This window comes from Montipora capricornis, chromosome 11 (genome assembly GCF_036669925.1).
Source record: "Montipora capricornis isolate CH-2021 chromosome 11, ASM3666992v2, whole genome shotgun sequence".
Taxonomy (NCBI): Eukaryota; Metazoa; Cnidaria; class Anthozoa; order Scleractinia; family Acroporidae; genus Montipora; species Montipora capricornis.
Genome location: NC_090893.1, coordinates 31631915 through 31644414, shown reverse-complemented (window position 1 = coordinate 31644414; position 12500 = coordinate 31631915). Strand labels below are relative to the sequence as shown.

Below are 12500 nucleotides of genomic sequence, written 5' to 3'. Positions count from 1 at the left end.
GTAGGAAAACGTACTCGTGTGTAATCGAGCTTTATTATTTGACGGGTTATGAGCGTATATCAGTCTCTCGATAAATAACTCCTATAAGGAAAAGGTTGAACTTTCCTAAGCACAAATCACTCAAGCCTAGACATATCACAAATTACGTTTTTAGCAGAAGAATTTGAATCACAAATGCATAATACATCAAGAACATCAAGTCGTGCATACTCGATCAAACTGTGCATTAATGAAGCAGTTTAACAAGGATTGAGATAAAATGACTGTTATCCAAATAGGTGATTGCTCGATTGCTGCGCAAAGACTGATTGTTTAGTCCCGCGAGATTCAAAGACGTGAAGGGAAAGAACTCACAGTGGTCTTGCTTAGCCTTAAGTGAGACTTCAAAGCAAGGAGACGTTCCGTAATCGCAATTCTAATGGCTGAATTGTTCATTGCAATTTTACTCGTCTTTTGCTTCACGACTGCCTCCATTCTGAATGTAAGAGGAAAAGTGAAACTTACCCCACGTAGGAAAAACTAAGCATATGTAATTTATTTACATATTTTTTCAATGAAGAATAGAAAGTAGGATAGTTCGATCAAGCAACAAACAACTAATTATATAGACCTAGTAGGGGAAAATGTTCAATTACCTTGCGATGTCCTATAGTTCGTTGAAACTGGTTCAGCAGCAATAATGGATCCCGCTACAAATGAATTAAGGGATAAGCAATGCTGGTAGATTGTTTGTGTGCGTCCGTCACTCACAACTGCATGAATTACAAAACTAAAACATAAAAGGAATAGTGACGTTATCTGAATGAAGACAAGACGGCTAAGGTTCGTTATCGTTGGATGCAATAGTTTATGCCTTTCATATGGATATGAAACTCTCCAAAGAAAACTTCTTGTTCATGCACACCACGAAATGAAAACTGTCACTGACAATTGCGTAGGGAAACGTAATCGTGTGTAACCGAGCTTTATTATTTGACGGGTTATGAAAGTATTTCAGTCTCTCGATAAATAAGTCCTTAACCTATCAGGAAAAGGTTGAACTTTCCTAACTGTAAATCCTTTAAGACTAGACATATCACAAATTTAGTTGCTAGGAGAGCATTTTAATGACAAACGAAACGTGAAGAACAACAAGCCACGCATACTCGATCAAAGTGTGCAAATTAATGACGCGGACCAAGATAAAATACTGTTATCCAAATAGTTGAATTGAATCCTCTATTGCTTTAAAATAACTGATTATTAATTCCAGCGAGGTTTAAGGTTGTGAAGGGAAAGTAAATATAAGAGGCTCTTGTCTTGCTTAGCATTAAGTGAGACTTCAGAGCGAGGAGATATTCCGTAATCGGAATACTAATGGCTGAATTGTTCAATGTTATCTTACTCGTCTTTTGCTTCACGACAACCTCCATTCGGAATCTAACCGGATAAGAAAAGTGAAACTTACGCTACTCATATGTGATTTACTTACTTACTTTCTCGAAGTAGAAGCAGAAATAGAAAGCGGGATAGTTCGATCAAGCAATAAACAATTAACTAGACCCAGTAGTAAGGGAACTAGACGCTACGTGAGCGTAATCTGGGTTACCTGTGGTACATGATACACAAAAACAGAGGGCACTGAGTTGGTTGATATTGAAGGGGCGGAAAATGGATTTTCCCAGGAGTAATTCTGATGGGCCAATCCAAAAATAACACAACAAAAAAGCCTAGGAATCCAATAGGGGACTCCTGGTAACTCCTACAATAGAAGAAGCAGACCTGTGGATCGAGCTCGTATGCGCCATTATTTAATCATTCCCAGAACTGCTCAGTCAGGAAACGAAACACTTCTTACTCTTGTTTCATTTGCTCAGAAACGAAACGTATTTATCTTAACTTCAGGTTAAGCTGTTTACACAGTGTGGTGTAGTGGCCAATCAAACTAGAATTTGTAATAGCTGTTATTACAGTTGAACCCACGTCTCAATGTTAGTTTCAGAAAGCGCGAAAACGAGTCTTTCGGATCAAAACAAGTATTTCTTATCGAAGAACTGTGTGATTTCTTGATTCTTGACTGTTTTATTCGTTTGCTTTCGAGTAATTCGAGATTTGTCTTCTTTTCGGCAAAAGTTATGACTATTTTAGTGAAGAGAATACATCTTTTATCAACTCTGATAGTTTTAACTGCCTCTAAAAACCAAACCAGACAAGTAGTCAAAATTTCCCGCCACCGTTTTTTAAAGTCTTTTTGGTCTCCCGCTCAAATCCGACCGGAAACAAAGTTGATTAGGGAACCGCTGCACTTTGTGAAATAGCGAGCTATATTTGAAAAACCTGACTTTTTTATGTTAAGGAATATATCTTCGAAATCTACAATTATTAAGCTTTCAGAAAATATATACTTTACCGGGATATTGCGTCAAACGTCCGACCGTAAAGCGGCGCCAAAGAATGACGGTCATCTGGGGTACACTGATACCTTAACACTCTACCACTACGACAGACATTAGGTCTTACTAAAGCTAAACTTGGTTGAAAGCCTGTCTTTAAAAGCAGGTAGAAATATTTCGCAACTCTTGGATGCATAATAGAGTGATACTAAGTTCCTGACTTAAAAATTGTTGCGGGCTAATTTTCTATTTTAAATTTAAAGCAAGACAGCTCAAACGTTATCTGACATGTTTGATTTGAATCTTCTGACAAAAGCTGTCATGAACTTTCAATCCTCAATGATGTCTGACTTAAACCCTTTGTATCTGAGTGAAATTTAGTACAGCGCACACACTTCCAAACGAACGAACAAGTTCTTTCTTGTCAATGAAATGCGAAGGTTCGTTTACACTATTCACGTACACTCTGGAAAGGCTAATTAGCAACACACTAATTCAGGAATCAGGGTGGAACTCCTACCACTACTTATACCACAGCCCTTAGGTGTTACTCACGTTATACACGGGCGAGAGCATATCATCATATCATATATCTTCATTTACCCTCGGATTTTTAGAGTAGCTTGGTGTAGCTAATATCTCCGAGCATTTACCCTCCCAACCATGATACATCACAGAAGACAGACCACAACACCGGGAACTACATGCCCTACTCTTTACGACAAGTGTGCGGGTTCTTTTATGTCCCACAGGATTATGAACATTGAAGGGTTGTGAAACGGGACCTCCGGCTTATCGTCTTTATCCGCGAAGACTAGAGAGTCTAACCATTTGCAGATGTAATTAGAAAGGCCGCACTTTCTCCTCAGCTATTCAAAGACACTGAGTGTTGGTCCGGCCGGAGTTAAACTCATGACCTCCCGCGTAACAGCCCGGTGCTCAACCAACTGAGCCACCGGTGCGCGGTGTGTCATGTCATGTCATGTCATTACAAGGCCAGCAGAAATATTCCGCAGTGCCTGGAATACATAACAGAGTATTAGCTAATAGTAGTGGTTTTTCCAAGATTCATTGTAAAAAATGAGAAAGCTTTGATTTGAATCTTTTGACTAAAGCTGTAAAGAGTTTTCAATCCTCACTGATGTCTGACTTAAACCCTTTGTATCTGAGCGAAATTTTGTACAACGCACATACTTCCAAACGAACGAACAAGTTCTTTCTTGTCAATGAAATGCGAAGATTCGTTTACACTGTATTCACGTACACTCTGGAAAGGCCAATTAGCAAAACACTAATTCAGGAATCAGGGTGGAACTCCTACCACTACTTATACCACAGCCCTTAAGTGTTACTCACGCTATACACGGGCGAGAGCATGTCATTAAAAGGCCAGCAGAAATATTCCGCAGTTCCTGGAATACATAAAAGAGTATAAGCTAATAGTAGTAGTTTTTCCAAGATTCATTTTAAAAAATGAGAAATCTTGATGTCATTTCATTTGACTGTATTGGTATTTATGTGATAACAGCGTTAATGAAAAACAAGTTCTACTAGAGAAATAGTTAAGACTGACTGTTTAAGGGCATGGAAGAGAACCTTTCTTGGCCCCAGAATTGATCCCTGTCCACATTATTTCTCCGGGCCTCCATTGTGGGTTTTGTATACAGGGTCTGGGATCAAATCTAAAGGCTTTACCCATTCTAGATACGTCAAATGCAAAAGGCTTTTTACATGTTTGTAAAATTCCAGTTAAAGCAGTGACTTCCTTGGCGTTATCGTTACTGTACTTCCAAAATCTCTGCATTAATTCTGGCGAGCTTCCATGAATGCCCATGAAGGAGTCGCACGCGTTGGTCAACTTTTCAAACATCTTCACTTTCTCTGGTCCTTTAGAAAGATGAAGCCTTTGGTCGTCAAAATGAATTAAATTGTCGCTTTTATTAAACACGCTGTTAATCCAAATAGGAAGTTGCTGATCCGCGTGTGGATGACAAAGGATTCGCTGAGGGTCTTGAGACAAAAAGCGCACAATGACGTCATTAGTAAATAGCGTCCAAGCCTCGTCCATATAAATGAGACCTGTACCACAGTGATACCGGCCCCAGCTTAATATCTTGGTAGGCCTGTGGCGTAACTCAAATTTGAGCCTCTCAAGGCACAGGAAATAGTCATCATCTAGTCGGAGGAAATACGTGAATTTGTACTTGACCGCAGCCCACATCATTTGGTAGAGATATCGAAGGCCAAACGTTCTGCCGCCAACAACTGGTTGAAATTCTATGTCTTTGTAAATGTTTTTTTCATTGGCAAGGTTCACTTTATCCTGTTTGGGTATTTGAATGCCGTCAGTGAAAAACTTGCACCGCACCTAAAACAGAGTACGGAATCAATAAAAGCGAAAGTTCGCCTTATGCATAATGCGTTTATAGCCGATCTTTTAGGGCGTAGCCTCTTACTAAACTCTGGCGCGCATTTAAGACGCATCGTCATAAAGTAATTACCATTTATTCCTCATCTTTAATTGCCATGATTATACTTTAACTATGTCTTCTGTATGGTGTGCTGCTCGCATAAACTATTTCCATTTTTGCGCCCGACTTTTTGTGCCTTTGTCGCATGTCAATATAGTACACCTCTGGTTTGAACACAATTACATGATCACAAATGCAAAGGAGAAGAAATTGAACCTTCGACGTGCCATTTTGCTATAATTGCGTCGACCGACCTTGCGTTACGCTTGCTTGAACTTGGCTTGTTATCGGAAGGCCTGAAGGCACATTCGAAGTATTTCCCAAAGCTGAGTCTAAAGCTCGACAGACAGTTGTTATACAGTCGGTCACGTTCTCTTATATATCATCCAATTCCCGAGCATACTACAGCGTGGGAAAATGCACTTTGGTTTCAAAATCTCTTAAATTACCCAGTGTCCTGAGAATGTTTGATCAAGTCTGCACGTACGCTGGGCGGTCATTATTTGTTTTGAATCGGGAGCTTAGGCAGGCACATTTTTTTAAACGGGAAGGGTACATTTCGCGTGCCAGGACAGTTACGTCGCCCAGATCTTTATACTAGTTAAAACTCATAAAGGAAGAGAGAGAAGTGTTGATCAGGGCTTTGACCGGTAACTGGTACAACTTAAAACGCAGTGGTGGACAAACCTTATCGGGTCAAACTTTTAGAGGGACAAGCTCTTCTGCCACCTTATTTTCCAGTCAAGAAATACTAACCTCTCCGTGACATTTCGTCCACCATGTCTGCCTTATTGCATCTCTCCTCTCTTGTCTTGAAGGCGCCGTAGATACAATAATAAGAAGGAAGATGGTTTGTTTTGTCTCGAGCTCTTTCAAATCACTGAATTCCGTTGTTGAAAACATACAATCGCTTCTACTGGGCTTTACATGCGTCAAGTTAGCGAACATGTTCACAAGTGGTTGAAGGTGTGTGAATCTTAGTTGTGGCAGGAGACCACCACTATCATGGGCTCCTGGTTGCGGTGCTTTGATGAACAACCTCTGGAGAGTTCCAGAAACGGAGAGGTCGCTACCAAAATTCAACAGCGCAGACAACGCGAGAGCGGAGAGAAATACCCAAAGGATAGCGCAACTCTGTCTAGTTGAGCAAATTTTCTTTCTGCGATGTATAAACATTGTTACGCTGGCCAGTCTAGAGACAAGAGGGAGAAAAAAAAGCATTTAATAACGCATCGATATCCCGTGTATTTTCAAGGAGGTAGTCAACAAAAGAAGAAACAATCAAGGGTTTTGAGACTGGGTATTTTGAATTTCACAGTAAGCGATCCATAAATTAACTTTCTGTTGAAGAATATTTGTTGCTCTTAACTGCAATAAGGCCATCTGACAGCTCTTATCTTAGGGCATCGAAACAAATTTATTTTCAAAACCTCTGTTTTCTGTTTCATGAACAATGAAGGTATTCAAGAATTTTTAGTGCTGACTAGCGTTTCCTCGCCTTTTTTGACCGTCCTCTCTAGACCATAGAAAACGGATATATGAGAACATCCTTACTCACCACCTATATTAACCGCGCCTTCGGCGAATAATTGTTAATTATATTGATCGTTCATTAATTGCTCACCGATTGGTTCGGGAACTTTATGACCATAAACAGTTTTATAAACGCTAGTGGCGGCCATTTTAAAAATTCTTTGATTAAGTGGAGACAACAGGCTTAATTGTCTAAGTGAAGGGGTAGTTTCTGAAGAAACTGTGATGCTGCGTCGGTGGGGAAGTAGTATACAAAAATTTGGTTTTATCAACGGAGTTGATAATGTTAATTGGCCACCGTACAGAGATTCTAAAAGCCGACGTTTCGAGCGTTAGTCCTTCGTCAGAGCCAATCGAGGGATTTTGGGTTACGTGTAGTTTTTATAGTAGAGTAGGAGCTACGCTATTGGTAGTAACATGGCAACGTGAAAAATAGGAATATATTAGTTAAATGAAAAGCGTTCCTTAATACCGTGAGGATTAAGGGTGCCGATTTGAAAGATGAATTTTTGTTCCAGATTCTTGCGGCTTTCCGTCGTACCTAGATGTAGGGAAAGGACGCAGATAGCCATGTGTTTTTTGGAGTGGTTCGGCAGATTAAAATGGCGAGCGACTGGCTTAGATGCATCCTTGTCATTCTTCTCAACATCGTGAAGGTGTTCGCGGAATCGGTCACGTAGTCGTCCACCTGTCTCACCATTGTATAATTTGTTGCATAACGTAAAGGTTATGCAATAAATGACATTTGCGGAGGTACATGTGAAACGATCGGTGATCTTAACAGATCGCTTAGGTCCCGATATCTTGCTAGTGTTAACAATGAAAAGACAAGTTTTGCATCGTGAGTGCGCGCATTTGAAATGTCGGGTTGCTCGTTGGTTTTGAGCGCGCTTCTAACAAAAAAGTTTTTGTCGCGTTTGAATAAAATAAGTGGAGGTTGCGAAAAGATTCTACCAGTCTCGGGATCATTTTGGAGTAATTTAAAATTACAAAGAATGATGCTTTTGACTGCGTGATTATGAGGATGGAAAGTGAGGGTGAATGGAATTCTGTCATTTATATCTTTTTGTGACGTTTGCAGTGATGACTGTCGATCAAATTGTTGGGCGCGATGATGGCCCGCTTTGACCACAGAGACAGGATAGCCACGTTTTTCGAAGAACTGGCACATCTCCTCTGATTTTCTGGAAAAATCGGAGTCATCACTACATAGACGTCGAAGTCTAAGAAAGTGAGAATAAGGAATGGAGTTCTCGACATGTGATGGATGTGACGATGAATACAACAAATAACTGTGTGAATATGTAGGTTTGTAGTGCACACTAGTACATAGCACGTTGCCTCTAATAGAAACTTTGATATCTAGGAAAGCCAATGAAGTTTCCGAAATTTCCCAGGTATATTTAAGAGCCAGATGAAAAGAGTTGATGGAGGTTATAAATTGATCGAGTTCTTCTCTGCTGGATGAAATAGCGCCAATGCAGTCGTCGATGTAGCGGCCGTAGAGTTCAGGTTTGGGAACGATGTACTGATTAAAAAAATGGTGTTCAACATATCCTACAAAAAGATTGGCATAGCTAGGTCCCATTCTTGTGCCCATCGCTACACCATTAATTTGTTTGTAATAGTTGCCGGCGAATGAAAAACAGTTAAGCGTTAAAACTAGTTCGGCAAGGTGGAGGAGCGTTTCCGAGCTACAGTCTGTGACAAAATTCGTTGGAACAGTACACGACTATACAGATCTGAAGCTTTCGCAGCTCACTCTCCCCTCACAATGTTGTTTTAACGCGAGTTTCTGAGCCCAATTGCCCAAACAACATTGTGGCAGGGCAAGAAATTGTAAAGTGTTTCAACAATTTTTTCCGGGACTGTATTTTTGAGGAATTTCAGTTATGAAAAGAATTGGCGGGAAATATGCTACATTTTGGGAGAAGGAAACCCTTCATTTATAGTGGCCTAGAGTGAGATGTTGCGCCATATTTGTGATAAAGTCGACAAGAAATGGAAACATACATCATGTTCAGGTTTGTTTGAATTTGGTTGGTTGTTTCTCGTTCAAAAAAGAAAGCCTTTTCATAGAAGGTTGACTGTGGCTGAGCATGTTCTGCTTAGGAACGACCTTAACCAGGATGAATTTGCAGAGGCCGTTCGAGTTTTATTGCGTGAAGGAAAAAATCGTAATATCTTGGTAACTGGGGTTGCTGGTTGCGGCAAAACACTTTATAACTCCTCTAAACTCTGTTTTCCAACCGTTTTGTAATCCTGGTACGACCACGATCGCTTTGGTTGATACTGTAAGTACTGACAGCGATGAAGTGATTCTCTCAAATGACGTTCGTTGGTGTCCCTAAATTAACGCACGGCACTATTTTTCACTTCTTTTGGAAAGTCACAAAGTTCATTTACCTACACTCAAATAACATTCCACACGGGATATTAACTTTTAACCCGATTCTCCAATATTTTGCACCAGCAAGGAAGAGTTCACCCTTGTTAGATGAGCGTTCGCTGGTCGAACGTCTTTTCATTCATTTCATGCGGCACAAATTCCCGCAAAAGAACAACAGTGTATTTCCCCATGCTCCCGTTTTATTCGGCCTTGATCTTCTCACAAAGTTAATTAGCGTGCATCTGTAATTCAACGAGTCACCAACGAGTCACCATTTTTAAGAAAGCTTTTTTGGTGAGAAATATGCACAATTGAAACACGACGATAAAACAGTCAGAAAGGGCAGTGAACACAGAAGGTGAATCGATTGTTTTGGACACTATAGTAGAGAAAATAGCCATTTTTGAGGCAAATGTGCATGGTGACGTTGTCAATGCACTGAGAAAAAAGATCCTGCTAAATTTAATTAATACGGTGGTGACTCGTGCACACTAACACAATGTCGTTGTTTTCTTCTCTTGTTGGTTTTGTCTAGCGAAATTCGACTTGAAAAATTGTTAAGCGATATCAAATAAGCCTACAATGGAGTTGTTATGAAAAAACAGTCAGTAGAAACCGTCTAATACAGTAACGTTTTCAAACTGCGTGTCACCATTTTGGTACAAAGCTGCTCACGCAATGAACTAAAGTAAACAAGCTCTTACATCACGTGTCATAAGTTTCTATCCTTGTGCAAAATTAGTGTTTTTCATAACTATAACTTGTGTTTCCTGTATTTCCATGTCTCTCACCGACCGAAATTGTCGAAGAGTTATAAAATAAAAACTGTACTAACATAAAAAGTATTCTTTTAAATTTCCCGGGTCTTACGAAGTTTTATTCGCGTAACATTGGGCCGGGTAATACATATATGTGCTAACTAATTTTAGGCCCTAACAATATTTGACAGTTGGCGATACGTCGTCATTTTATGTAAAATACCGCATCAGTTAGTATTTTATACGACCTCCTGAAGGAAGCTACATCAAGGTAAAAGGCAATATCCTTCGTCCATATAAATTCAGGATGTTGTCATCTCATTTTTAGCGCAAATCTTAATCTGTTTAGCACATCCAAGAAGTCGAAAGTCCTTTTTTGTTGATTGTAGGCAGTAATATCCTTTAGAAGTTGGAAAGGACGAACTTTTCTCACAGATACAGCAATTGTAGAAACCCCGCCTCCCTTGCCTTCTATAACATAACTTCCATGGGCGTCCTCTGTTAAACAATGGCTGGATAGGTTTTCTCTTAACTGTTAAACCTTTGTATGTGCTTTTCTTTCCAGGAAAATCGTCACTGATTAATCTCCAATCGCTTTTAGGAAAAATGTAGCGCGTTTTAGCTACTTTACGAAGAGAAAACCTTTGAATGCGAGATAAAACAAATACGCTCGTGCCCCTGTCACGCTATCAAGGGCAGCAAGAAAAACCATATTTCAGATCATGACTCTCTTCTCAGCTAAATCTAAACAATTTAGCTTATTTTATCATTGTGGATATATAACAAAAGAAATTCGAACACTGAACATCAAACTCAGTTACGAATAAAAACGTTAAACAGCACTATCGTACCGGTTATAAAGGCGACTGTAAAGTTGTGTCACTTATGACCCTGTCAGCGCGTCCTATAAATAGTTTAAATTCCTCACAAATACAGTCTGTGACAAAATTCGTTGGAACAGTACACGACTATACAGATCTGAAGCTTTCGCAGCTCACTCTCCCCTGTCGTTGGGTTTACTAAGAATTTTAAGCGCCGCCCACTCTTCCGACTTGTCAAAGACACCATTCAAAATCTTATAGTTAATCAAGAATTACCGGACACTGATCAACACCCCTAGAACTTCGTGCATTTACTTCTTGCCTAAAATTCACAAACCCAACAACCCAGGTCGCCCTATCGTTTCTGCCTGTAGTTGCCCCACCGAACTCATTTCTAGCTACTTAGACAGGATTGTGACGCCTATCGTCAAATCTTTGCCATCATACATTACAGACAGTACACACGCACTACAAATTTTCCGCGATTTTCATTTCTCCGGCCAAGACAAACTTATTTTCACCATGGACATTACATCTCTATACACAGTCATTCCTAATACCGAAGGTCTTCAAGCACGATCAACGCACTGTCAAAGAACCTAGCTCGGAAACGCTCCTCCGCCTTGCCGAACTAGTTTTAACGCTTAACTGTTTTTCATTCGCCGGCAACTATCACAAACAAATTAATGGTGTAGCGATGGGCACAAGAATGGGACCTAGCTATGCCAATCTTTTTGTAGGATATGTTGAACACCAATTTTTTAATCAGTACATCGTTCCCAAACCTGAACTCTACGGCCGCTACATCGACGACTGCATTGGCGCTATTTCATCCAGCAGAGAAGAACTCGATCAATTTATAACCTCCGTCAACTCTTTTCATCTGGCTCTTAAATATACCTGGGAAATTTCGGAAACTTCATTGGCTTTCCTAGATATCAAAGTTTCTATTAGAGGCAACGTGCTATGTACTAGTGTGCACTACAAACCTACATATTCACACAATTATTTGTTGTATTCATCATCACATCCATCACATGTCAAGAACTCCATTCCTTATTCTCACTTTCTTAGACTTCGACGTCTATGTAGTGATGACTCCGATTTTTCCAGCAAATCAGAGGAGATGTGCCAGTTCTTCGAAAAACGTGGATATCCTGTCTCTGTGGTCAAAGCGGGCCATCATTGCGCCCAACAATTTGATCGACAGTTATCACTACAAACGTCACAAAAAGATTAAATGACAGAATTCCATTCACCCTAACTTTCCATCCTCATAATCACGCAGTCAAAAGCATCATTCTTAGTAATTTTAAATTACTCCAAAATGATCCCGAGACTGGTAGAATCTTTTCGCAACCTCCACTTATTTCATTCAAACGCGACGAAAACGTAGGCAACTTTTTAGTTAGAAGCGCGCTCAAAACCAACGAGCAACCCGGCACTTTCAAATGCGCGCGCTCACGATGCAAAACTTGTCTTTTCATTGTTAACACTAGCAAGATATCGGGACCTAAGCGATCTGTTAAGATCACCGATCGTTTCACATGTACCTCCGCAAATGTCATTTATTGCTTAACCTTTACGTTATGCAATGTTTCGCATCTTCGCGATGTTGAGAAGAATGACAAGGATGCATATAAGCCAGTCGCTCGCCATTTTAATCTGCCTAACCACTCCAAAAAACACATGGTTATCTGCGTCCTTTCCCTACATCTAGGTACGACGGAAAGCCGCAAGAATCTGGAACAAAAATTCATCTTTTAAATCGGCACCCTTAATCCTCACGGTATTAAGGAACGCTTTTCATTTAACTAATATATTCCTATTTTTCACGTTGCCATGTTACCACCAATAGCGTAGCTCCTACTCTACTATAAAAACTACACGTAACCCAAAATCCCTTGATTGGCTCTGACGAAGGACTAACGCTCGAAACGTCGGCTTTTAGAATCTCTGTACGGTGGCCAATTGACATTATCAACTACGTTGATAAAACCAAATTTAATTGTTTAAGTAGCGACTGAAAGGGCAAGAATTTCTTCAATTGATTGCGAACATCTACGTCTTGATTAATTTTACGAAAAATCTTGCTAATCTGATTATTAAGACCGACACCAAGAATTGCCAATCGTTACTATCAGGGACAACAATCC

General features: G+C 40.0%; 2 protein-coding genes across 5 annotated transcripts in view; both read right to left on the bottom strand.

The window, feature by feature from the left end:
- Positions 1-1546, bottom strand: part of LOC138023771 (uncharacterized) — an 18217-nt gene extending 16671 nt beyond the window's left edge. For both annotated transcript variants that reach the window (XR_011126786.1, XM_068870840.1), the window contains exons 1-2: positions 1476-1546; positions 636-769 (exon numbers count right to left, since the gene is read on the bottom strand). The gene's annotated coding sequence lies outside the window, so the exon portion shown is untranslated. The remainder of the gene's footprint in view (positions 1-635; positions 770-1475) is intronic.
- Positions 1547-2178: 632 nt separating this feature from the next.
- LOC138023770 (uncharacterized) overlaps positions 2179-12500 on the bottom strand; it is a 16642-nt gene continuing 6320 nt past the window's right edge. For all 3 annotated transcript variants that reach the window (XM_068870837.1, XM_068870839.1, XM_068870838.1), the window contains 2 exons: positions 5600-6035; positions 2179-4740 (listed from right to left, as the gene is read on the bottom strand). In XM_068870837.1, coding sequence (XP_068726938.1) covers positions 3949-4740; positions 5600-6019 — 1212 coding nt within the window. In that variant the 5' untranslated portion in view covers positions 6020-6035 and the 3' untranslated portion in view covers positions 2179-3948. The remainder of the gene's footprint in view (positions 4741-5599; positions 6036-12500) is intronic.